Source organism: Lissotriton helveticus, chromosome 11 (assembly GCF_964261635.1).
Source record: "Lissotriton helveticus chromosome 11, aLisHel1.1, whole genome shotgun sequence".
In the NCBI taxonomy this organism is placed as follows: Eukaryota; Metazoa; Chordata; class Amphibia; order Caudata; family Salamandridae; genus Lissotriton; species Lissotriton helveticus.
Genome location: NC_136072.1, coordinates 1,069,004,176 through 1,069,031,641, shown reverse-complemented (window position 1 = coordinate 1,069,031,641; position 27,466 = coordinate 1,069,004,176). Strand labels below are relative to the sequence as shown.

Below are 27,466 nucleotides of genomic sequence, written 5' to 3'. Positions count from 1 at the left end.
CCTTGCTACTTTCATAGACAGCAGACCACTCTCTCTCCCTGGCTCCATCTTACCTAGTCCTGCCTTAAAGCAAAGTCCAATTTGAAGCAGACATCTATATGACTATAATAGAAATCTTGGTGCATATACAGGTACCAACCGTTGTCTTGTCCAGTTCATTAATTAGTCGATCATGGAAAACTCTCAGACACTCATTTCTCCAAACTCGCACCATTTGTGCAACTGTAGTGAATCTGGTGGAAAATTAAATATGTTTTAATCAGTCAAGCATGGCAAATATATCACAGATGTAACATTGTGAGCATGCCAAGGTATGGCACTTTTAGGCTTCTTGTACAAATTTGGTATGCATTTCAATTACTTATAAATCCATGGAGAAAGAATATTTTCATGGCCACCACGCATTATTCAGTTGGAACATTCTGTATAAATCTAACCTTAGCATGTGTATCATTACTACATCATCAATCTATTTTACTGTGTTCAGACTAAGCAGACAATTCATGATCCTTGCATCATTCCTTCAATAAATGTAAATTAAGGGCCAGATTTAGAGATTGGCGGAGAGGGTACTACGTTGCAAAGGCAAGAGAGCACCCTCTCCTCCAAAATGAAGTTCCACCCACCCTATTTCGAGATGGGTAGAACTAAAGTATGTCAGGGTAGGAAACTCCTCCATCTCCACCGCTGACAAACACCTTTGGCAGCCCAGCAAAGTAAGGGCCATCGTAGGTTTGGCCCTTTAAAGTGGGAGGTCAAATGACCAGTTTTTACTGTCCATCACTGCCAGGTAAAACTTGGTGGCAAGGGACAGGGAAAACGTGTAAATGATCCCCATGCCGAGAGTGAATCGTTGCTTTTTTTATTTCCCAAAAGAAAATTCCACTTTAGGATTTTATTTTTGACAATAAAAAAAATTAATTTTTGCCATACGGCTCGGACATGTTGATGGAGCAGTCTGTCAAATGTTCAATTCATTGACGTGACGGAGATTCCTGTCAATGCAAGAGATGTCTACTGAGCCGGGGACATCTCTAAATTTTGTGGGTGGGTACTCTGTAACAGGGGGTGACTGTCTGAAAAGTTTCAGCGCTCCGTCCATCAACTATAGTATTTTATTTCATCATCCTGGCAGAGTAATTCACGTCTGCCGAAATCTAAATCAGACTCTAAGTTTTGAGATGAAATTGTAGGAATACCTTTCGTACCAGGGAAAAACACTACTTTCTATGTCATTTTTCACTGCTGCACTTCAATTTGTGTCTGATTTCTACACTACCGAAAAGCAATTCTGGAAAAACAGATGACAGAACAGCATCAACAATGATACTTGAGGAGTTTTTTTATTGCATTCTAAGATCATCATTGCCGATGGGCTTCTTGGTCCTGTAGAAAAAAATTAGGTGATGGCACAAGACATGGGTGTCATCAAGATTTCATTGTTTTCTTAAATTTCAAGTGGCCAGCCTGTTTGCAAATGGCTTTCGGTACATAGTACCGTAAGTCTGTTGATGGGATTGAAAACGATTAGTCACTCTGGCAGATTTGGATTTGTCTCTGGGACAACCACATTTTAAGTGGCAGAAGAATGGAGTCTAGCCCTCATAGTGAAAGAGACAAGCCTTGTGGCAGTAAAGTGAGGGTCATATAGCACCATGTAGGTATTTGATCCAGGTCCTAACTTATTAACAACACTTCCTTCCATGATAAGAAAGGAGAGACACAACTAAGCAGAGGAAGAAGAATGGAGTGCCAGGTGGTTCATGAATGAAGAAACACACGAAAGATCTTTTATCTTCCCTAATCACGTGAGTTGCGTATGGTTTCCACACACTATAAATGTAATCCATGCCAGTATGAATGGTAGATAGTTACATATATTTTCTGTTAAAATGAGTTTTTGTGGAATGGCTTTCAAAATATCTTGTATTTAGGTGTGTGTACATGGTCTCTCTCATGTAGAAGCATTAGTTATTTCAATTAAGATTAGAGAAACAGCAGTTGATTGGATCCTCATGCATGAAGGTACTGGGATTTGTGCAAGGTCAGGGTAAAGAGATGAACTATACACTTCGAGTAGATGCTGTACAAAGCCATACATCTATACTAATATAATAAAGAGAGAGCCCAAACCTTTGAGGCGGGTAATCTCAGGAACCACAGCACCAATCACAACACCCAATACAGCGTGGAAAGGGCAGTTGCAGCAGAAGGACATCGGCTATGCAGACGCCCACCATATACATTTAAAAGGTAAAAGAACCGTGCCAGCAAAGTAGTCCCTTGTGGGCGTGTCTGCGTTGTGCTGTGGGCGTGTGCTGGGGGCGTGACAAACGCTGGGGGCGTGTGGTACGTTCCGCCCTTCATGCCATGTCTCACATTGTGTGCTAATCCCACCTTGCTCCCTTTAAATACCCCTGCACCCCATAATCATAACCCACCCATACTCCTTAAAATACCCCAACACCCTTAAACACTAACCCATCTTAACTCTATAAATATACCCTGTACCCCAAAACCCAAACCTATCCCTAAACCCTAAAAATACCCCTGTACCCCAAAACCCAAACCTAGCCCTGAACCCTATAAATACCCCTGTACCTCAAAACCCAAACCTACCCCAGAACTCTAAAAATACCCCTGTACCCCCAAACCTATCCATGAACCCTAAAAATACCACTGTACCCCAAAACCACCCCTGAACCCTAAAATACCCCTGTACCCCAAAACCCAAGCCTAGCCCTGAACCCTTAAAATACCCCTGTACCCCAAAACCCAAAACCACCCCTGAACCCTAAAAATACCCATGTACCCCAAAACCCAAACCTACCCCTGAACCCTAAAATACCCCTGTACCCCAAAACCCAAACCTACCCCTGAACCCTAAAATACCCCTGTACCCCAAAACCCAAACCTATCCCTGAACCCTAAAAATACCACTGTACCCCAAAACCACCCCTGAACCCTAAAATACCCCTGTACCCCAAAACCAAGCCTAGCCCTGAACCCTTAAAATACCCCTGTACCCCAAAACCCAAACCCACCCCTGAACCCTAAAAATACCCCTGTACCCCAAAACCCAAACCTACCCCTGAACCCTAAAATACCCCTGTACCCCAAAACCAAGCCTAGCCCTGAACCCTTAAAATACCCCTGTACCCCAAAACCCAAACCCACCCCTGAACCCTAAAAATACCCCTGTACCCCAAAACCCATACCTATCCCTAAACCCTAAAACTACCCCTGTACCCCATAACCCAAAACTATATCTGAACCCTTAAAATACCTAAACACCCCAAAACATATACCTCAGTACCCCAAAACATATACCCCTATATCCATACTTACCATATCCAAACATTAAAAAAAAACATGCTTTTACCATTCATGCATTTACAACGAATTAATGTATGCGTGGTAAAAGCATATAAAATGTAATGCCATGCGTTATAATGGCATTGCGGAGTCATGGTACTTTCTTAATGAAAGTATGCGGAGTGATGGCATGCGGAATAATGGGTGTTTACCCTCCCCCGGTAAGTACATTGGTGGCACGGCGGCACACATCTCCAGCAACATACTCATATTTTTTCACCACCGATTTGAAAAATGCACGGGTCTCTCTCATTGATGGCCAGCACCGACATACACTTTTAGACACACCTCCCGCCACAAGTTCTAGAATTGCGAACTTTAGAGCTGGGGAGCTACGTTCGAATCTCGGCATCAGCTCAACATCCTGTGATTCCAGGCAAATCGCTTTGTCTCCCCGTGCCTACCACAAATGAATGTGTTCTTCTGTAATGTAAATTGTGCTCATGCCAAGTTGTCGAGTTCGCGCTATATAATATTGCAAGGAAAAATAAAGTAGGGAAACTCAAGTTCACACACTACTGAACGCGCACTCTTAAGTGCATCAGCAGTGCACTGTGAATCGGAGCGTTTCACAGGCCTGTCACAGATAAGAAATGCTATCAAAACGAAATCCTACAAAACAATATACTACTGGCCGGCAGCAATTCATACCCGGACAACGTCGGGACGGGCTGCTAGTATTTTATAAGCACACTTCAATTAAAGGCTCAATCTAAACACAAACATCTTTCTCTATTTACATGTATCTTGTTCAACATACTTTTCTTCTTTTTTGGGGGGGGGGGGGGTAGTTTTATATAGCGCGGACTCGACCCGAAGATATCAGAGCAATTTACATGAGCATCAGTTGCTTTCCAGATGGACACATTAATTTTGGGTACAGGGAGATTAAGTGATTTGCCCAGAATCACAGGATGTTGTGCTTCCCTGCCAAGACTTGAACCCGGACCCCCAGCTTTGAGGTCGACTGCTCTAGCCGTTAGGCCACATTCTCTCCTCTTCTTTGATGTGTGCACTGTAGGAAGGAACACATGTACAAAAAAACAGAAGTGTCGCTGTGCTCAATGTAAGATATAACCTTTGCTAAAAGTTTGAGATTTTTTGCAAAATAGCTCATTTAATTGGGACAGGAGTCTCATGGGAAAATCTGTGCCTCTCACTAGCGTATTTAAAGTTGTTGAATTGAAAAACTGGTGGGAAAGCACATGGACAACGGAGGGTAAGCACGTGGGGGATCGGGAAGCACACAGAGAACAGATGGGGGTGAAGAAGCAAGGACGGCATGCTGGCGCGGAGGGAGACGTGGTGAGGAGAGAAACATAAGGGCGAGAAAGATAAATAAACAAGCATTTACAATGCAAAGGTTTCGCCTTTGGAAAAGTTTGAGCTATTGGCATTGTAAATGACAAAATTTGTATTTATGTGTTGGTTTTGAAACAGATAAATAAATGGCATTGTCATTTACATTGCTAATAGCTCAAACTTTTCCAAAGGCGAAACCGTTGCATTGTAAAAGCCCTGCGCCAATGGCATTCCAGCGAGAGTGCCTGAGTCACCCTGGAAAAGTTTTTGGAAGCTATAGACACACACACACTTTGAGGTAGCTCCGCTGCCTGTGAAGTCATCAGGCACCATGCCTTTAAATATGGAATAAGGAGTCTGCCTGGTGTCACAGGTCTTGCGTTAGAGCAAAGTGCTGGCGGGAATGAATGCAGATACTCGACAGGACTCCCGGCTCCGCCACTTCTTGCTGACAACAGGTACCGTCACTGGGGAGGGTAAATGGCAGTGGTTGCACTTTATCAGTACTAGGGACTGGCATTGATAGTAAGTGGCAGTTGTGTGGTATCAGGTAAAATGGGACTTTCCTATCACGTCGATTCAATTCTTCTGATAATAGTAGTGTAGTGAGGGCCTGTGACGAGCATTTCTGGGTGCAGCGGTGCCGCCTTGTAACCTCAACACCTCAAAGGTCAGCATTTAACAAAACCCACTATGTGGAGAGTACGGAACGATCCCTTTCGTGTCCATGGGAAAATGCCCTCTACTTTTATTCATCATGCTGCGGCGCCGATCCCGTCTTTCTCCACTAGCGGGCGCACGGCTCCAGCTTTCAGTGTTTGATTTTCACATCTGTTGCCCGAGCCACACTTGCTCAATCTATCCTCCCAGCTGGGCATGGGTCGCAGGGCACCGGGAGCTGGTAAAAGCTGCAAAATGCTGTTAGGTCACCGTAACTCGCACTGCCCCTTACCTGCCCCTTCGTTGGGAACACAGAAATGTATTTGGTGAAACGATTTTCATCCAGGGCTGGTGGATGCTTGCACTTCAGTCCCGGGGGGGGGGGGGCGGGCTAGGGGGCTGGCTCGTTGCACGCCCTCGGGAACGAAGGCGCCGTCCCAGCAGGAGTGTCGGCTCAGGACAAAGGGCGCCCAAAGGCAGACAGATAAGCGCCATTTACCGTTAAGCACTGCGAATTAACTGTTCCTGGTCCAAACAAGCACCTACGAGGACAGGGGGGGGGGCGGGAGATGACACGAACGGCGGGAGAGGACACGGACGGGGGGAGGGAGACGGGAAACGTGCACAGGACAGCGAGGGGAGGGGGGACGGCGGGAGGAGGGACACGGAGGAAGGCAGGACAGCAGCAAGCACGGCCCGGCCGGACCAGATTCGGGGGCGTTCCCGGCTGACGCCGCGTGACGTCAGCAAAAGCCAAAGAATCTCGGGAACGCCCCCGAATCTGGTCCGGCATTGACGGACAGGCCCCTCGTCCAATGGCTAGGCTCCATTTATGGAGCCAGCCAATGAATGACGAGGGCCGACCCAAAGCCACACTACAGTTCTCATAAGATTTCTCCTGCGCAAAAGCTGCTTGCGCAGCTTTTTGCAGTCGAAACCTAAAAAGTAAACGAGGGCGGCAGCTGGACAATGCATTCACTGTCAAAGTGCTTAACCAAATACAAGCATTGACAAATCCAATAGGTCTGGGGTTGTCTGGCATTGTTTGGCAATTCTTGCTTTGTTTTGTTATGATTTTTGCAAAACTTTGTTTTGGAAGCTGCAGGAGATTTGTAAATCTAAAAAAAAAAAAAAATTGACGAAATGCAAAAATGTTTTGGGGTGTCAAAAAAGCACACATTACCATAATACTCCCTGGCACTGAAGGGAACTACTTTGTGTGTGGATGTGCTCCTTATGAAAGAGAAGCATGCCACAAGTCATAGGTAAGTGAGCCAATGGCTGAGGTGGGGCAATGAATTGCCCCTTGATGCATGCTCGAGTGGTTTGGAAAAAAATGTGAATGGCAGAACCAAAGGCAAATGGAGAAGTGTAGCAGAATCCCCCTCTAAGTAACTATTTCACACACATAAACTTAGTAAAATCAAAAGGTCTTAACTAACAACGATGTAATAAAGCCAATCGTTCTGCTATTGGCTGCCAGCATTTGCTTTGGAAACAAAGCAAGTAAGAGAGACCAGAAGGCACGAAATGAAAGAAAGAAGGCACGACAGAAAGAAGTAAAAAAAAAGAAAGACGGAAAGAATGAAGAAATGAAAGAAAGCAAGAAAGATGGAAGGAAGGAAAGAAGGAAGGCAAGAAAGAAATAAAGAAGGATAGAAAGTCAGAATGAGAGAATGACAGAAAGTAAGATGGAAAAAAGGAAAGGAAAAAAATAGAGGGAAAGAAGGAAACGAAGAAAGAAAGCAAGAGAGAAGGAAACAAAGCAAGAATAAAGATAGACAAAATGAAGAAAAAAATAAAGGAAGGTAGAGAGAGAGAGAGACAAAGTAATAAAGAAAGAAAGAAAGAAACAAGCATTTTTCAATGCAATAGGTCTCGCATTAGGAAAGTTTGTGCTATTGTTCTTGTAAATGACAATGTTTTTATTTATGTGTTGGTTTTGAAAATAGCTAAATTAATAGCTTTGTCATTTACAATGCCGATAGTTATAACTTTCGCAAATGTGACACCTATAACCTGGGGTTGCGCCTAGTGATGCTGTGGTGGTGCTGAGTGGTGCTGTGGTGGTGCTGAGTGATAATGTGGTGGTGCTGAGTGATAATGTGGTGGTGCTGAGTGGTGCTGTGTTGGTGCTGAGTGGTGCTGAGTGGTGCTGTGTTGGTGCTGAGTGATAATGTGGTGGTGCTGAGTGATAATATGGTGGTGCTGAGTGATAATGTGGTGGTGCTGAGTGATGCTGGGGTAGCGCTGAGTGGTGCTGTGGTGGTGCAGAGTGATGCTGTGGTGGTGCAGAGTGATGCTGTGGTGGTGCTGAGTGGTGATGTGGTGGTTTTGAAAATAGCTAAATTAATAGCTTTGTCATTTACAATGCCGATAGTTATAACTTTCGCAAATGTGACACCTATAACCTGGGGTTGCGCCTAGTGATGCTGTGGTGGTGCTGAGTGGTGCTGTGGTGGTGCTGAGTGATAATGTGGTGGTGCTGAGTGATAATGTGGTGGTGCTGAGTGGTGCTGTGTTGGTGCTGAGTGGTGCTGAGTGGTGCTGTGTTGGTGCTGAGTGATAATGTGGTGGTGCTGAGTGATAATATGGTGGTGCTGAGTGATAATGTGGTGGTGCTGAGTGATGCTGGGGTAGCGCTGAGTGGTGCTGTGGTGGTGCAGAGTGATGCTGTGGTGGTGCAGAGTGATGCTGAGGTGGTGCTGAGTGGTGATGTGGTGGTGCTGAGTGGTGCTGTGGTGGTGCTGAGTGGTGCTGTGGTGGTGCTGAGTGATAATGTGGTGGTGCTGAATGATGCTCTGGTGGTGTTGAGTGATGCTGTGGTGTTGCTGAGTGATGCTGTGGTGGCGCTGAGTGATGCTGGAGTGGCGCTGGGTGATGCTGGAGTGGCGCTGGGTGGTGCTGGGGTGGCGCTGGGTGGTGCTGTGGTGGCGCTGGGTGGTGCTGAGTGATAATGTGGTGGTGCTGAATGATAATGTGGTGGTGCTGAGTGATAATGTGGTGGTGCTAAGTGATAATGTGGTAGTGCTGAGTGATGATGTGGTGATGCAGAGGGCAGAAAGGCACAAAAAACTAGTCTAACAGAGGGCAGAAGGGCAGAAAAACAAGGGAAAAACGAGTTTAACAGAGGGCAGAAGGGCACAAAAAACGAGTCTAACAGAGGGCGCAAAGGCACAAAAAACGAGTCTAACAGAGGGCACAAAGGCACAAAAAACAAGTCTTTGATTTAAAAAAAACTCAGCCATCAGACCAAACCACAAAATGTGCCTACGACTAACATGACAGATGTATTCTCGATTGACCTCTATGCACAAGTTACTACTTGTGTAACGATATATCTGTAAGAGACATTAGTTAGTATTAGATTCCTTACCTTAGAATAATCCCCAGGTGTCAGACTGGATCCGGAAAATTTTGCGTAGCAGTACCCTTGCGCGTCGGTAGGCGTCGTCTGCGGCTCCACGTCCGTCGTCGGCGTCGTGGGCGCCGTGATGACGTCGTCGGAGTACTTAGACGCCGCCTCAGCGTGCTGACGTCAGTTCTTAGACACAGCTTTTCCGCGCCAGAAACGCAGAGCTATGCCAAAAACCAACACTGGTGCCAATGAAACTAGGGCCCTGAAGGGGACAACCCTAACCCTAGGTATCGGTTCGCAGAACGGGGAGGATGGGTGGGTCGGTAAGGAATCTAATACTAACTAATGTCTCTTACAGATATATCGTTACACAAGTAGTAACTTGTGCATCTGAAAGAGACACGTTAGTATTAGATTCCTTACCTTAGAATAGATACCCCAGCAATACCAACCCCGGTGGTGGGTCTGCGAACCAATACTCACACCAGAAAGTCCTGGAGGACGGAACGGCCAAAGAAGCCATCCCTCCGGACATGGCTGTCCAGGCAGTAGTGTCTTGCAAACGTGTGCAGCGATGCCCACGTAGCTGCCTGACAGATGTCTTGTAAGGGCACACCCCTGCCTAGGGCAGTGGTAGTAGCCATGGCTCGGGTGGAATGAGCCCGCAATCCAGCAGGGGGCTCCTTCCTAGCCAAGGAGTGGCATGCCTGGATACACAAGATGATCCACCGGGAGATGGTCCTCTTGTGTACCGCTTTCCCCTTCTTAGCGCCCACGTAACCAACAAAGAGTTGGTCATCCACCCGGAACTGGTGTGTGCGATCCAAATAGAATGAGAGCGCACGTTTTGGGTCCAGACGATGGAGCCACTCTTCCTCTTTAGAGGGATGCGGTGGCGGAAAGAAGGTTGGCAAAGTGATAGACTGCCCGATGTGAAAGGCCGTGACAACCTTGGGCAGGAAAGAAAGACGAGTCCTCAGAACAACCTTGTCCGGATGGACAGAGAGGAAAGGAGGTTTAGAAGATAGAGCCTGGAGCTCACTCACTCTCCTGGCAGAGGTGATGGCAACCAGGAAAGCAGTCTTCAAAGTCAGAAGGCGAAGAGGACAGTTGTGAAGTGGCTCAAAGAGAGCGCACATCAGGAATGTTAAAACCAGGTTCAAGTCCCACTGAGGCATCACAAACGGAACAGGAGGAAACGTGTGAGTGATGCCCTTAAGAAATCTATTTACAATGGGGGACTTGAACAAAGAAGGCTGATCAGGTAGCCTGAGAAAGGCTGAAAGGGCAGAAAGGTAGCCCTTGAGAGGGCCCAGAGCAGAGCCCTGCTGGGCAAGAGAAAGAAGGAAGAGAAGAACCTCAGAAAGAGGGGCAGAAAGAGGATCCACAGCCTTTGCTGTGCACCATGCCACAAATCTGTTCCACCTGCTGTGGAAAAGTAAATTTTGCCATGTTCTGTGTCCCTACGAGTCCTCCATCATATGTTATCTGTGCATGATTAATATGCATATGTATTCCCCATGTTCGATTAAAGACGCAATTATAGCTGTGTCCACCTCTAGTATGTCAGTTTCCAGTTCTCGTGAATACTACGAATATCAGGCCTATGTAAAGTTACGTTGCCACGTTTCTCAGTGTGCACGTTATTTCATTGTAAAGTCCCCGTTTCTAGGCCTCAAAAGGGCCTGGACACCAGATTCAGCTCCTGTCTCCTGAGCCTCGCTGAGGAGCGATACAGCCCCCACCTGTGTTCCTGACCCTTCACTTACTTCCTGCCTCGCAGTGCCCGGCTCAGCCTGGCTCTGCCTCTGAGTCTGCCAAGAGTATGTTATGATTCCAGTTATCAGTTCAGTCCTCCTTCTCTGCATTCCTAAGCTACTGAACTGCATCAATAGTTTCCGTCATTGTCTAGCCTCTACGTCTCCATGTTAGAGAAATACTGCATTTAATGGTCATTTAATATTCTTCATCACGCACTACATGTAGAATAATGCATGTTCCAGTCTTAGAGTCTGTTCGCCTTTACCCCGATAACTTTTGGATTCTATCAACATGTTCTCTAAACATCAGATACTAGATACTGCTTAGGTACATGTCGCCCTGACTCTCCAGACTTCAGTCTCTGCCCCTAGCACAGAGTTCGTAGCCCCCAGCTTCTTCTAGTAACACGTCATTGCCAGTTTGCGCGCACCATTAGGTCAGAGGTCCCGGCTCCTTAGGTAGCCCCCTCCATGTTTCCGCCCCATTTATGACATATTCTGTTACGTTTGCATCACATGTCTATGTATACGCCTCTGTTACACCTACTTTCACCCTTATCTTTCGCGACTGCTATTGACCACACCCACTGCTCCGCCTATCATATGTATTGTAATGCAACTGTTTTAGTATATATGTTCGTGTATTGTTATTAAATGTTAGCGCGCTCATCCCAGATCCTGCCCGGCAGCTGTCGGGACCCCCCTGTCAGGCCCTGCCATCCTATTCCTATGCAGGTTGTCCTGTTCCTGTCCTTTATGCTGTAATAAACCTGCAAACTCCTACTACCTCGAATCTTGACTCTTATTTATTGAGCTATCTGTTATTGCTATGCCTAGACAAAAATAGATCCGGTATTATTTATTTATATACCACATAATGGCGCCCGAACAGGGACTTGCCCTTTCCCCACGCGCCGGTGAAGCCACGCCGGCCCCCTGACCCTCTGCAGCCGTGACGGAACCATACCGTGCACGTGCAGATATTTCTGCTTCAAGTATCCCTCAGGCCCACGGAGGAGACGGAGGAGGCGGTCCAGCATCCAGACGAGGCGGTGGAGGAACGCGGCGAGTCCCGACCAGAGCCCAAGCTGAGAGTCCAAGGTCCGAGGTATCCGGAGGCCCACCCGTAACAGAAGTTCGAAGTTCGTCCGTCCGGCGTCGAAGCAGTCCAGTCCAGTCCGAGGCCTTCCGTTCTTGCTGCCCGGTGAGTACCGTTGCTGGGGTAGTATCTAGACAGGGTCAATCTAATTGACTCTGGTCCGTGGGTTGGTGGTACACAGGCCCACAAACGAAGTGTCCACTTCGGTGGATGCGGGTCCTGACGTGTCTCTGTATGAGACCGGTAAGTTTCGTACTGTTTCAGCAGTGCATCTAGTTTCTGTTCTAGTCAGTTCTGTTCTCGAGAAAATTCATGTATTCTGTTTCCCGTATTCCAGGTAGTATTCTGTTCGAACTGTTATTCTGAATGTTATTCATGTATTTTAATGTCGTGGTATGAGTGTGAAGTAATTATCGTGTTTATTGTGTATTGTGTTGTGTCCAGATTATAGTTCAGTCATGCCGCTCTTTTCAAAACTGCGTCAGTTAAAAACCAGAAAAGGTCTGCTAGAAGCAGCAGTTCCTGTTCCACCTAGGGACAGTCCAGGTCATTTCATGTATCAGAAGCATGGCATAAGCGCCATATTGTATCTAGATTTATGGGTAGAGTATACCAAACAGTTAGAGGAAAAGTATAGATGGCCCGTATCGGGTACATGGGATGCCGAGTGCATCATGAGAGTAGCAGAAGCATTATGGAAAAAGAAAGCCAGACAGTCACAGAAAGATGCCATCGAGTTATGGCGCAAAGAATCTCATAAAAGAACCGAAAAAGAAATCAGAAAGTCAGAATTAAGTAGAGAATCCTTAGAACGAGCCCAAGAAAGGGAATTAATCGAGATAGGTGAACGAGTCAAAACCGAACAGTCAGACAGACAGAGGCATGCTCTTATTAAGGGTATGTATCCTTTTCTTGCCGAGGGCTTGCCAAAAGCGACCCCGGAGGCATTCAGTAATTTTCCGCCACCATTAGTTCCGACCAAGCTACGTCACAAACCGACCGCAGCTGATATTTTCATTTCGTCCTATTTGGACGACACAGTCCCAGAATATGCAAATCCTGTTCCTGCTCCGCCAGTCCCTGTAAATCAGGCACTTCCCGCTCCTCCAGACACCGGAGTACCTGTTACGGTACCCCCGGTCCAGCCCGCCATACAAGTCCAGCCTGCATTTCCATTTCCCACTCTGCCAGGACGAAGAGCATCAGTAGACGACTCTAGTTTAGGGGCCGCAGGGGGCGGTCCTCCAGGAACCCCGCCGCCACACAAGCGTTTAACGTTAGCCGAATTACATGCACAAGCGTCACAGCGTACGCCTAGGTATCAGTCTGTTGCAGAAATAAGAAAAGCCCTTACCGAATGTGGCTATGATCCAGTCCCAGGCGAGGATAATATGGTTTTATATTCATTACGCGTGAGAAAGGTGACCGAGTATCTAGTCACCCTACCAGATATGAAAGAAGATCTAGACAGAATATATCGTTTCATCCGTACAGGGAATGATCCAGAAAGTATTAGTGACGTCATGTGCCAAAGAAAAGTTGAAGTCCAGCTCATGATATTAAAGTTTCTGATTAATTGTCTAATAAGGGAACAAGATTATCCGACCAAAGATCGAGCCGAAATGAAAGTCCTGACAAGGTGGAGTGATAATATAGCCGAGGGTAAGCATAAGACCATCAGTAGTATAGAGAGTATGTACAAGAAGATTCGTAAAGAAATAATAAGGGTACACGAACAACGTAAAGAAGCACAAGTAAGCGAGAAAGAAAATGACTCTTCTACAGAAGAGGTAGAGGACGAGAATCCCGACAGAATAGCGTATGTAGGAAAATCTAGATTTCCAGATCGCCATTTGCGCCTAGAACACAAGTCAATTTTTCATCATCCAGCACCAGAACAAGGTTCTCTGGAACAAGTATTTCAAGTTACCGATCACATTCTGAAATCACGAATCGGTTATAACGAGTTAAGTACTATGCATGAACAAGAACTAGTCCAATCAGCAGTCCGATGGATTACTGATTCTACCACTTTTCCAGACGAAATAGTGGCACAAATGTTTCTGAAATTGCCCCCAGCCGAGCAGCGACTGGCGGGTATGTATATGATCCAGCACCTCATTACATTGTATGAGGGTCAACATTCTGATCCAGGTCCGTTACATGATGTCCTGAACGAGTTACTCCAGTATAAATGGAAAGGTTTAGGTACCGATTTGATTAGTGTCATTCTGGAACAGCGCCACAAATATAGTATGTTTTTGAACCCGCATTTTGTTCATGTCTCACCCCCAGAAAGTAAACCCTTTTACATAGACAGACAGAATCCGTTACGAGAAGTGCATCCAGTTAAGACAGACGGTGGTGAGATGCAACGAGTGTTTGTTTACACCCCTATCACAAAGATGGAACTCTTAGAGATGAAAAAGTTAATTCCCTGTCATGATAAAGATCCAGCAGGGTTCCACCGAGAATTAAAAGACATGCTCCGTATGGGAGAATACACGTATCCAGATATCATTAAAATGTTAAAAGTCTTGTTGCCCGCAGGGGTATATGAGAAACTCAAAGAAAAAGAATGGGAGGTGGGAGAGAAAAAGATCGATTGGGCAGTTCTAGAAGCCGAAGACAAGGCACGAGTACCAGGTACCGGTCTTGGAGATAAATGTAAAGAATTACCAGAATTATTAATACAAGTTTTGCCTAGGTTATTGACAACTAGAAAAGAAGACTGGGATGCAATCTCAGCCTGTAAACAGAAACAAGATGAAGATATTAGTGATTATTATTCCAGATTTGAGAAATGTTTTACCATAAACAGTGGCCTCAAGACAAGTAGCGAATCATACCCTCATCTTTTTGTTACTAAATTAGTCGAGAATTCAAGTCCACAAATTAAGAATCGAGTTTTGAAAGTCGAAAGTACCTGGCAAGCTAATACCCCGTCCCAAATGTTACAGATGCTTCAATATCACCAGAATAGAATCAGAGAAGAGCAAGATCACGAGAGAAAACGTATGAAAGACACGAAAATGAAAGTACTAGTTGCACAATCCGTTCCTCAAGACAGTCAGAAAAGGGGACCAAATCAAGCCAGTCATTCTGCAGCTCCCGTTAAAGGAAACTGCAATTATTGTAAACAGCCAGGTCATTTTATAAACGAGTGTGCAGTTCTGAAACACAACATAGCTACCGGTAAGACTAAAGAAAGACCACGTCCGCCGAGACAAGAACAAGTTACACAGACTCCTCAGTCACAGAATGCACCACAGACAGTTACAGTACCGCAGCCTATCGCTGCAACACAGCATGTTACACAGCAGATGTACCAGTATGCACAGTCTGAGTATCCAGAGTATCAGCCATATTCATGAAACAGCCTAGAGAGGGAGGTAGGCTTGCCTCTCATCGAGATACCTGTAGATCAAGAAGGTCCCTATGTTCATAGTCAAGTATTAGGGAAAGACAGAAAGTTTCTGATTGATACAGGGGCAAGTAGGACCACTATAAGTCACGCCGAAGTTCCAGGGGCTCCGCTCTCAGGCTCTAGAAATGTTTCCCTTGGATTTTCAGGAAAACCTATTGTGAATGAAATATCAAAGCCAGTTACTCTAGAAGTAGGTCCATTGTCCCGCACTACTGATCTGTTACTTACTAAGTCATGTCCAGAAAATCTATTAGGCATTAAGACACTGAAAGAGTTAGGTGCAGTTATATGCTGTTCCCCAGAGGGAATACGATTGTTCCTACGTGACTTCAAGGGTCACTATGTATTACGAGATTTTGATCCCAGATTGTCTAATGTTCCGCAGCATCTATGGGCGCAAGGTCCAACTGATGTTGGCTTTATGCAAATCACACCCCATCGTGTGACTCTCAAGCCAGGTGTAGTCCTGCCACGAATAAGACAGTACAGACTGCCACCTGAGGCTGTAGCAGCCTTATCCAAAATTATTGACGAGCTCATGGCTCAAGGAGTAGTTGTAGAAACTGACTCCAATGTATGCAATTCTCCGATCATTCCTGTCATGAAACGTACTGATCCAAATGCACCTCCAGTATATCGTTTAGTGATTGATCTCCGAGAGCTTAATAAATGTATTATTCCCCAGTATCCAGTAGTCCCAGATATCTCTTCCCTGTTGACAGCCATTGATTCTGAAGCCTCATTTTTTTCAGTCATAGACCTCAAGAACGCATTTTTTAGTGTTCCCATTCATCCAGACAGCCAGTTTCTTTTCGGATTTTGTTTAAATGGAAGGAGCTATATGTTCACACGCGCTCCTCAAGGTTTCACAGAAAGTCCTAGTATTTACAGTCAAGCACTCAAGAGACAACTAGACAACATTCACATGCCAACTGACACTGCCCTGCTCCAGTATGTCGATGATCTCCTGATCACAGCCCGTTCTGAATGTGCTTGCGAGCGAGCATCCCTTACAGTCTTGTATTTTCTAGCCGAGATGGGACACAAGGTGTCCCCTTCTAAGCTTCAATTCTGTGTCCAGCAAGTGGTCTACTTAGGACACTTACTGTCCAAGAGGGGTAGGCAGTTGACACCAGACCGTATCCAGTTAATAGCGAGTCTTCCTCAGCCCAAGACCCAGAAGGAGGTACGTGCTTTTATTGGCCTTACTTCTTATTGCAGACAATGGATTCCTCAGTATGCATTTCTAGCTAAACCACTGATACAGTTAACGACACAGGAGGCAGCCGTATCGACTGTCCTCCCTTGGACATCTGAACATACACTCAGTTTCAATGAGTTAAAGAAAGCCCTATGTCAAGCCCCAGTTCTAGCAACACCGAACTACAGTAAGTCTTTTACACTTTTCGTCACAGAACGCGAAGGTACAGCATTATCTGTTCTCACACAAGATCAAGCAGGACAGTACAAGCCTTGTGCTTATTTTTCGAGCACATTAGATCCTGTAGCCCAGGCTCTGCCTGCGTGCCTTAAGTCAGTTGCAGCCACAGCCCTTGCTATCAGACAAAGTGATTCCATAGTATTAGGACACTCCCTGACAGTACAAGTTCCACACTCCGTGGAAGTTCTTTTAAACCGAACACAAACTCAGCACTTGACAATTGCACGTTTAACAGGTTATGAACTGACACTGTTCCAGCCACACATAGAAATCAGACGCTGCAATGTTTTAAATCCTGCTACATTGTTACCATCAGTTACTTCGAATTCTGCCACACACGACTGTGTGGAAGTAGTTAACATCATGACAAAGCCGAGACAAGATCTGACAGATATTCCATTACCAGATCCCGACCTGACACTTTATGTGGATGGTTCATGCATGAGAACTAGTACAGGAGAACTAGTAGCCCCGTATGCAGTGACTACTGACACTGAAGTTATTGAAACACACCGCATTGACACCCTGTCTGCTCAAGCAGCAGAGCTAGTTGCTCTGACTCAAGCCTGCATACACGCCAAGAACCTGAAAGTTAATGTTTACACAGATTCACGTTACGCATTTGGAGTTGTACACGACTTCGGAGTGCTCTGGCAAGAGAGAGGTTTCATGACTTCTCATGGAACCAAGATTCAGCATGGTCTCCTTATTCAGGCTCTGTTAGATGCAATACATTTACCGACATCCATTGCTATCATGAAGTGCAAAGCACATACGAAAGTTACTGACACTATTTCCCAAGGTAATGATCTAGCAGATCGCATAGCCAAGCTTACAGCTCAGACTCCAGACATTTCAGTTAATCCGACACAGACACACACTCCAGATCCGACTACATGTATGACAGTCAAAGACCCTACTCAAGATGTCATAGATATCCAGTTACATGCTACTCCTGAAGAAATCAAGAAATGGTCCGAACAAGGAGGGGTCCAGACAGATCAGGGATGGGTAACGAAGGGTAGAGCCACATGGTTTCTCCCCGACTCTATGGTTCAAGTCATTATTAATACCGCACATAGTCCAGCACATTTAGGAGAAAAAGCTATGTTAGACAGTATCCAGAATATTTGGTTCAACAAGCATTTACGAGCTGCAGCCAAGCAGAAAGTCCGTACCTGTATGATATGTTGTCAGTTTAATCCAGGTAAAAGTGTCCCGGTGGAACAAGGTGGATTCCAGCCCCCTGACCACCCTTTTGAAGTCCTCCAGATGGATTACATTCAGATGGAGCGATGTCGAGGATTCAAGTATGTCCTCGTAGTTGTATGCGCTTTGTCCAGGTGGACGGAGGCATATCCAGTCCCAGATTACACAGCCGCGACCACTGCCAAGCAGTTGGTTCGTGAGTTCTTCCCCCGTTATGGACTCCCTAGGGTCGTATATTCTGACAACGGCCAGCCATTCTCATCTGAACTCATGAAGCACGTGTCCCTTTTGTTAGGATACCAGTGGAAGTTCCATTGTGTACGCCATCCAGAAGCAGCCGGTCTCGTAGAGAGACATAATCAGACCCTGAAAATTCGAATTGCAAAAGTTTGTCAAGAGAAAGGTGTGGACTGGCTAGTAGCTCTGCCGGTCGCCCTGTTCTATATGCGCATGGTCGCACATTCCAGATCAGGTCTGTCCCCGTATGAGGTCGTTTTCGGCCGCCCCCCTAACATGTGGGGTACTCCTAGACCCCGAAGTATTACCGATGTTTCAAGTAATATGCTGACAGATTACCTAGCTTCCTTGATGTCTGCCCTCAACTCTTGTCGTTCACAGGTTGCCGCCGCATTTCCAGACAATACCGAGGTGGCACCGCATGAAATCGTTCCCGGATCCATGGTCCTAGTGCGAAATTTCGATCGTTCAAGTCCGCTGGAGCCTCGCTGGAAGGAGCCCCGACAGGTCCTCCTGGCCACCCGTACAGCCGTGAAGTTGGAGGGACGCAAAGGCTGGGTGCATCTTTCGCATATCAAAAGGTTTTATGGATTGAAACCAATTTCAAAGAACATTTCCGAGGATTTAAAGGACTGCCAAAGTACTATTCTTAAGGACTGTCCCGCAAAAGACACTGATACTGCACCCTCCCTGTTAGAGACAACTCCGCAACAGGAGTATAAGAAAAAGCTAAGGTCTAGTAAAATAAGTCAGCCAGTTTGATTGTCTAAGTCCTCCCCTAGGTGAAACGGTTAGACCGGTTTCTGACATGTATAAAATAGACCCCCATAGTGAGAGAGTTAGTCAAAACTCAATCCGATGTATCGTTTTTCTAAGTTTCATATTATTTCTCAGTATTATGATTTCCTGCACCAGTTATGCGTTTTATCTGTATTTTCCAGTTTCTCATGTAAATAAGTCCTCTAATGCTACAGTAGAGCACACGTTTAGTGATCTGCCTCCTCATGAACTCTCTTACCGCCTCGCTATGCGTAACAATTCTTTTATCCGCATGTTACATTATTCACACCAGACCAGCAATGCCACTAATTGTTGGGTGTGTGGTCGACTCCCCCCTTTCCAGACCCCGAAGGGAGTTCTGACACTCTTTCCTTATCCATTTTCACATAATGGTTCGTGTGGAGCATGGTCCACGTTAACGTCATCCTCAACAGATATGTCTTTTCTTAACAGTACATGTTTTCCAGACAAGCAAGGTCTTCCCCACAGAACAGGGTTAGATCTAGAAAACGAAGTTTACAATTTAGGTAATTATTCTTCGAATTTCATGGTCCTGAATGTTCAGTCTGATTCCACTCCAGACTTACCTGCTATTTCAGTACTACCAGTCAAAGGCGAATTATGTGTTAGAAATAATGGTTCCGTACATGTAGGACATAGCGATTGTACTACTATTGTCAAATATAGTGACAGTGGGAAATCTATTTTCAAAGCTTCACGTCATTCTTATTTTATTTGTGGTCAGACCGCATATGTTCGTCTGCCCCTCGATTGGGAGGGAACCTGTTACATTGCCTTCCTACTGCCACCAGTTTTCCTAGCTCCATCTGATTATCATAGAAACACACATCTAGTACACATTAGACATAGAAGGGAGATCGAGTCCCCAATTGTCGATTATACTGAAACTGCTCTAGAACAATATACAGATTTCAATAGAGGTTTCTTTTTCTTTATAGGCCCTATCCAGAATAGTAAGCTAATTCGTAGGTTAACCAGAACCCTTGAAGCCGTAGTCAATGAGACTGCCTCTGCTCTAGGTAACTTAACTGAAGAGCAATCTGCTATGAGATTTGTCGTTTTACAGAATCGTCTCGTCCTTGACATCATACTGGCCGATAGGGGCGGGGCCTGTAGAGTCATCGGATCTAGTTGCTGCATTTTCATTCCAAATAACGCACCGTCTGTTTATTCAGCTATAACCAGACTCCATAAAATTGCCCATCTGTTACACCAAGATCCAGGCACCTGGACATGGTCCGGTTGGTTCTGGAATATAATTTCCGCTTGGGGATGGAAAGTCTTGTCCTTTCTAGGTATTTCAGTAGCGATCATATTCAGCTGCTGCCTCTGTATACAATGTGGCCCTGCGATTTGCGGCATTTGTGCTACCTCTTGTATTCCTAGTCCCAAGTCCCGTTCTAAAACCCGTTCCCAGAAAACTCGAGACGAGCAAATGATACTGTATGAAATGATAGATGGTATCATGAATATTGATGTTTCCTGATGGAAACGTAGTGACAAGGAGGGAATGTGGAAAAGTAAATTTTGCCATGTTCTGTGTCCCTATGAGTCCTCCATCATATGTTATCTGTGCATGATTAATATGCATATGTATTCCCCATGTTCGATTAAAGACGCAATTATAGCTGTGTCCACCTCTAGTATGTCAGTTTCCAGTTCTCGTGAATACTACGAATATCAGGCCTATGTAAAGTTACGTTGCCACGTTTCTCAGTGTGCACGTTATTTCATTGTAAAGTCCCCGTTTCTAGGCCTCAAAAGGGCCTGGACACCAGATTCAGCTCCTGTCTCCTGAGCCTCGCTGAGGAGCGATACAGCCCCCACCTGTGTTCCTGACCCTTCACTTACTTCCTGCCTCGCAGTGCCCGGCTCAGCCTGGCTCTGCCTCTGAGTCTGCCAAGAGTATGTTATGATTCCAGTTATCAGTTCAGTCCTCCTTCTCTGCATTCCTAAGCTACTGAACTGCATCAATAGTTTCCGTCATTGTCTAGCCTCTACGTCTCCATGTTAGAGAAATACTGCATTTAATGGTCATTTAATATTCTTCATCACGCACTACATGTAGAATAATGCATGTTCCAGTCTTAGAGTCTGTTCGCCTTTACCCCGATAACTTTTGGATTCTATCAACATGTTCTCTAAACATCAGATACTAGATACTGCTTAGGTACATGTCGCCCTGACTCTCCAGACTTCAGTCTCTGCTCCTAGCACAGAGTTCGTAGCCCCCAGCTTCTTCTAGTAACACGTCATTGCCAGTTTGCGCGCACCATTAGGTCAGAGGTCCCGGCTCCTTAGGTAGCCCCCTCCATGTTTCCGCCCCATTTATGACATATTCTGTTACGTTTGCATCACATGTCTATGTATACGCCTCTGTTACACCTACTTTCACCCTTATCTTTCGCGACTGCTATTGACCACACCCACTGCTCCGCCTATCATATGTATTGTAATGCAACTGTTTTAGTATATATGTTCGTGTATTGTTATTAAATGTTAGCGCGCTCATCCCAGATCCTGCCCGGCAGCTGTCGGGACCCCCCTGTCAGGCCCTGCCATCCTATTCCTATGCAGGTTGTCCTGTTCCTGTCCTTTATGCTGTAATAAACCTGCAAACTCCTACTACCTCGAATCTTGACTCTTATTTATTGAGCTATCTGTTATTGCTATGCCTAGACAAAAATAGATCCGGTATTATTTATTTATATACCACACTGCAGGCGTATACCGACTTTGTGGAGGGACGCCTGGCTGCCAGAATGATGTTACAGACTTCAGGAGGCAAGTCAAATGGCCTCAACTGTCGCCGCTCAATCTCCAAGCATGGAGGTGGAGACTGGACAGGTTCGGGTGGAGGACCGTCCCCTGCTACTGCGACAGAAGGTCCTCCTGAAGAGGCAGACGAACCGGGGGATCGACTGACAGACTGAGTAGCTCTGGATACCAGTACCTTCGAGCCCAGTCCGGAGCCACAAGGATGACTTGGGCCCGGTCGCGCTTGATCTTCTTCTGCACTCTGGGCAGAAGTGGTATAGGCGGAAAGGCGTACAACAGACCGCAACTCCACTCGTGACGAAAAGCGTCTCCCTGCGAGTGCCGCCTTGGATATTCCAACACGCAGAACTGATGACATTGCGCGTTCTCTTCGGTGGTGAATAGATCTAACCAAGGCTCTCACCATCGCTGAAAGAGGCCGTGCGCCACGTCCGAGTTCAGACGCCATTCGTGATCCATCATGCACCAACGGCTGAGCTCGTCCGCCCTGGCGTTCAGAGAACCTGCCAGGTGTTGAGCCACCAGGGTCACGCCCTGGCGTTCCAGCCATTGCCAAAGGCGAAGAGCCTCTTGACAAAGGATCCACAACCCCACACCGCCCTGTTTGTTGCAGTACCACATGGCGGTGGTGTTGTCCGTGAACACCTGCACTACACTCCCCCGGACAGAGGGGAGGAATGCCTTCAGTGCCAGACGAATCGCCCTGAGCTCCAACAGGTTGATGTGTGAGACGGGCCTCCGCCGGAGACCAGAGGCCTCTGATCTCCGCCTCTCCCATGTGGCCTCCCCAGCCCTGGAGGGACGCGTCCGTCACAACTACGTGCTCCGGTTGGGGTAGGGAGAGTGATCTGCCGCTGACCCAATCGCGGTCCGTAAGCCACCACTGCAGCTGTCTCGCAGTGCCCTCCGAGATCAGGACGTGGTCGGATAGGTTGCCCTGATGCTGGGCCCACTGAAACTTCAGGTCCCACTGCAGAGCCCGCATCCGCCACCTGGCGTGATGCACCAGTAGGATGCAGGAGGCAATCAGCCCCAGAAGCCGAAGCGTCAACCTGACCGAGACCCGGGATAACGGCTGAAAGATGAATCAGAGCCTGAATATCCCGGACCCGCTGTTCGGGCGGATAAACCCGAAATCGCGCCGAGTCCAGAACCGCTCCGATGAAGAGGAGCTTCTGAGAGGGACACAGGTGCGACTTCGGCACATTGATGGAAAACCGCAGCTGGTGCAGGAGGTCTGCCGTCGTCTGGAGGTGGCTGACGACTGTCTAGGGCGAGCCCGCCTTCAACAACCAGTCGTCGAGGTAGGGGAAGACTGAAACCCCTAACCTGCGCAGATGAGCTGCGACCACCGCCATCACTTTCGTGAACACCCGTGGGGCGCTGGTAAGGCCGAAGGGGAGCACGGTAAACTGAAAGTGCTCGTGGCCCACCATGAACCGCAGGTAGCGCCGGTGGGCAGGCAGGACGGGGATATGAAAATAAGCGTCCTGCAAGTCCAATGCTACCATCCAGTCTCCTGGGTCCAGGGCAGCAAGGACCTGAGCCAGTGTCAGCATCTTGAACTTCTCCTTCCGGAGGAAGCCGTTGACGTTCCGTAGGTCCAAGATAGGGCGTAGGCCCCCTTTGCCCTTCTTGGGTACCAGGAAGTAGTGGGAGTAGCAACCACACCCTACTTCTGGCCCAGGAACGCGCTCGATGGCCCCCTTGGCCAAGAGGGCCGTAACTTCCTCCTGCAGAAGTCGCAAGTGATCCCCCGATACACGGTGGTTCTGCGGTGGCATGGCTGGAGGAGTCGCCTCGAAGGGGAGAGAGTAGCCCCTTCGGACGATTTGCAGCACCCACCTGTCCGAAGTGACGGTGCGCCAGTGGAGGTGGTGATGGCGAACCCTGCCTCCAACTGGCGTCACATGGGCCTGAAAGCACGGACTAGGAGGGTTTTGAGGCGGATGCTGCGGGGGAAGGTGTGGACTGTCCCCGCCGTTGCCCCCGACCGCCCGGACGGCGGTTCCCACGGCCGCCACCGCGTTGGGTATGGCCCTGCGGTGCGTGGCTGGCGGCGCGTGTGGGCGCACCCCTTCCGTGGCCACGAAAGGAGTGATAGGCAGCCGGTTGCTGGCGCTGGCCCGAAAGGCCTAAGGACTTGGCCGTAGCCCTGGAGTCCTTAAAACGCTCAAGCGCATGGTCTGCCTTGTCGCCAAAGAGGCGACGGCCATCGAACGGCATGTCCATAAGCGTGTTCTGGACATCTGCCGAGAAGTTGGCGGACCTCAGCCAGGCGTGGCGTCTGACCGCCACCGTCGTTGCCATCGCTCTGCCTAGCGAGTCGGTGGTATCCAGCCCACACCTAATAGAGTATTTTGCTGCATCCCGGCCCTCCACAAGGGCTTGGCCGAGTTTGGCCCGTACCTCCAACGGACACTCTGGCAGCACTTCCGCGACCTTATCCCACACCGAGTGGGTGTAACGTCCCAAGAGGCAGGCGGTGTTGGAAGACCGCAGGCCGAGGCTCAGGGATGAGAAGATCTTCTTCCCATACTGGTCATACCTCTTGGATTCCCGGTCCGGGGGAGCGGACGGGAATGCGGTCTGGGAATTGGAGGCCTGGATGACCAGGCTCTCGGGGGGTGGGGTGGGTAGACAGGAAACATGGGTCGCCCGGGGATGGGCGGTGGCGTCTGGCCACGTTCCTATCTACGGGCGAACCCGTAGCGGGCCTGGACCAAGAGCCCAAAAGAACGTCCGTCAAGGCCTCATTAAAGGGCAGCAGAGGCTCGGCCGAGCTTGACTGCGGTTTAAGGACCTCAGTGAGGAGGTTAGTCCTCACGGCCGCGACGGGGAGCTCAAGGCCCAAGGCCTTGGCAGCCCTCATCAGCACCACACTATAAGTTGCCCCCTCCTCCAAAGCCACGGTAGGAGGGGAGACAAAACCAGTGTCTGGAGAGGTGTCCAGGCCACTGGCCTCCCCAAGGTCTCCTGTCCAGTCCTCATGAGACTGACACTCTCTGGTCAGAGGGTCCTCAGACCCCTCCCAGTCCTCCTCCTCACCCATCTCCTGAGATTCAGGGTCTTCAATCAATGGGGCCTGTTCATAAAAGTGAAATTCACCAAACGGCGTCTGGAGCGGCGCCCACCGGGGCCGTCCCGACGGCTGAACAGGAATGGGGACAGGACCGGGGCCAGCGCCGCCCGGAGCCGGCGGCGACACCTGAGGGTCCAACGCCGGGGAGGTCGTCAGATCCACCGGCGACGAACCAGATCCCGAAGAGGGGCCAGCAGCGTCCCGCGGCGCCGGGCCCGAAGGCGCCGGCGGCGTCGGAACAACTGGACCCCTCGGCGCTGGGCCCGAAGGCGCCGGCGGCGTCGGGATAACGGGGACCTGCGGCACCGGGCCCGAAGGCGCCGGAGGCGTCGGGGCCGAAGCACCCGACAGCGTCGGGGCCGGAGCCGCCGACCCGCCTGGGGATTATTCTAAGGTAAGGAATCTAATACTAATGTGTCTCTTTCAGATCCTGAAATATCTAACCTATAATCAGTGTAGCTTCAGCGTCATCAAATCCTAAGACGTCACCAAGATAGCTTAAACCGTAGCCCAGAAAACCCATCACTGCTGTTGTAGCAGGCTCCTGCGCTGGCTTCACCACAGGAACTGGCCGCAGGAACTCTCACCTCTTCCGTTAGGAAACTCCATTAAGGATTAGACATCTATGCTGCTGACGTGTCAGATCATCATCCGGGAGGAAGATGTACAAGCCTGACGTTTGTATAGCGAAAAGTTCTTGTGAGTTTTCACAGATAGTCACGTAAGCATAGGGCAAATACCAGGTGAAGGAGAGTGCATTTCTGAAGACCTTCTCCAAGTACTTGGGGACAAAAGCAGCAGGCTCACAGTCTCGACACATGCAAAACACAGAGGTACAAAGGCACACAGGAATAAACTACTTGGCTGCACTGAAGCTGCATGGGACGCTCTGTTACAGCGGTCACAGGAAGCGGGCATTACTGCAGAGATCTGTAGTAAACCCGCAGGCCGCTGGTTGTAACCCATGATGCAGACATGGCTACAAGCGCTGCCGTGGGGAATTGTGTAAGGCGCCAAGACAGCACGAGTTTGCTTTGTGTGTCTGTTCACTAGCAGAAGTGCTACTGTGCTGCACGCTGTAAAAATGAGCAAACATGTTTGCTTTATGCTTATTGTATGCATGTGAGTGGCTGCACACTCCTGAATCCAGCTCGGGGGGCTCCCACCAAGCAAGTAATGTGGCGGGAGGGGTGAGGAACAGGGCAGGAGCACCGGGCACAAGGAGGGGCTGAAATGCCTCATGGCTCCACGGAAACCAGGAACAACGTACTATAAAAAGCCGAACAATGTCTAATTAAACTCCGGTGAAAAAATGGGGATGGTTAGAAACAAAAGGACTCCTATTAAACAAGCCTGGAGTGATGCGGGAATGAAGGAGCGCAGTAGCAGCAGGATGCCGAACTTAAGTTACATTTTGATAAGAGCGTCTCTGTCGCACGGCCTGGCGGCCGTGAAAGTGAAAGAGTTTGCTTTGTGTGTCTGTTCACTAGCAGAAGTACTACTGTGCTGCACGCTGTAAAAATGAGCAAACATGTTTGCTTTATGTTTATTGTACGCATGTGATTGGCTGCACACTCCTGAATCCAGCTTGGGGGGCTCCCACCAAGCAAGTAATGTGGCGGGAGGGGTGAGGAACAGGGCAGGAGCACCAGGCACAAGGGGGAGTGGGAGGTGCTGAGATGCCTCATGGCTCCACGGAAACCAGGAACAACGTACTATAAAAAGCCGAACAATGTCTAATTAAACTCCGGTGAAAAAATGGGGATGGTTAGAAACAAAAGGACTCCTATTAAACAAGCCTGGAGTGCTGCGGGAATGAAGGAGCGCAGTAGCAGCAGGATGCCCAACTTAAGTTAAATTTTGATAAGAGCGTCTCTGTCGCACGGCCTGGCGGCCGTCAAAGTGAAAGTACGGCCGGCCGGCCGTGGGCAGTGAATAATTAGGGGAGGAGAAATGCCTGAGGCAGAGCGCACACTGGGGATTGCCTGTGGGAGGGAGGCAGATGGCTTTGATGTGCACGCGCTTTTCACGGGCACTGCATGGAATCGCATGATGGTTAAGCTCTGGTTAAGCCCCAATATCTCTCGCCAGCAATGCATAAGCGCATTAGCAGGCGAGACCTAAAAACAAGAGGTCAGAAGGCACGAAAGAGAGAAATAAAGAAAGCTCAAGAGAAAGAAGGAAAAAGAATAGAAAGACGGAAAGAAAGCAAACAGAAAGAAAGATGGAAGGAAAGAAGGCAAGAAAGAATGAGAATTTGTGAGCAATTGAATTTCTAGCAAAAGGCACACAAATGATGGGCGGAATGTAGAACAAATCAAAACATTCACCCCAGTTAAAAGATCTGGGTTAAACACATTGTTCTTTTGCTCACCATGCCTCCCCAGTTTATATTCAGCCATATGTAAATCAGTCGTGGCCCTGCTCCTCATGGGAACTGTCCAGCCTGAACTGAATGGGCCAGGTCCTCCCTGGACCGGAAACAAACATCCTGGGACCGGTTTCAGGGTTTTACCCCCTCCTCAGCCAGGCTTGCTTGAATCCAGTGGCACAGTGAGCGCCGGGACCTCCTCGGAAGCTTGTTTCCGGTCCAGGGAAGGCATGGCTTGGCAGTTCGGGCTGGACTGTTCCCATGAGGCACAGGGTCAGACTGATTTGCATACAGCCATGTCTGAACTGGGGTGGCAGAGTGGGCTAAAGAACGGTGATGGATCAAACCCAGATCTTTTGACTGGGTGTGAGTGTTTGATTGGTTCAGATGCTCTGTCCATCACTCACCACCCCCTTTTTTCACCACCCCCTTTTGTACCGGGACCACCGTTTGGGCATACGTGGCGCACTTAGAATGAGAAAGCAAAAGAGACACAAATGATGGACGGAATGTGGAACAAATCAAAACATTCACCCCCCCAATCTAGAGATCTGGGTTAAATCCAT

General features: G+C 48.1%; 1 protein-coding gene across 2 annotated transcripts in view; it reads right to left on the bottom strand.

The window, feature by feature from the left end:
* DNAH10 (dynein axonemal heavy chain 10) overlaps nucleotides 1-27,466 on the bottom strand; it is a 2,445,728-nt gene that overhangs the window by 841,013 nt on the left and 1,577,249 nt on the right. For both annotated transcript variants that reach the window (XM_078667623.1, XM_078667624.1), the window contains one exon: nucleotides 140-233. In XM_078667623.1, coding sequence (XP_078523749.1) covers nucleotides 140-233 — 94 coding nt within the window. The remainder of the gene's footprint in view (nucleotides 1-139; nucleotides 234-27,466) is intronic.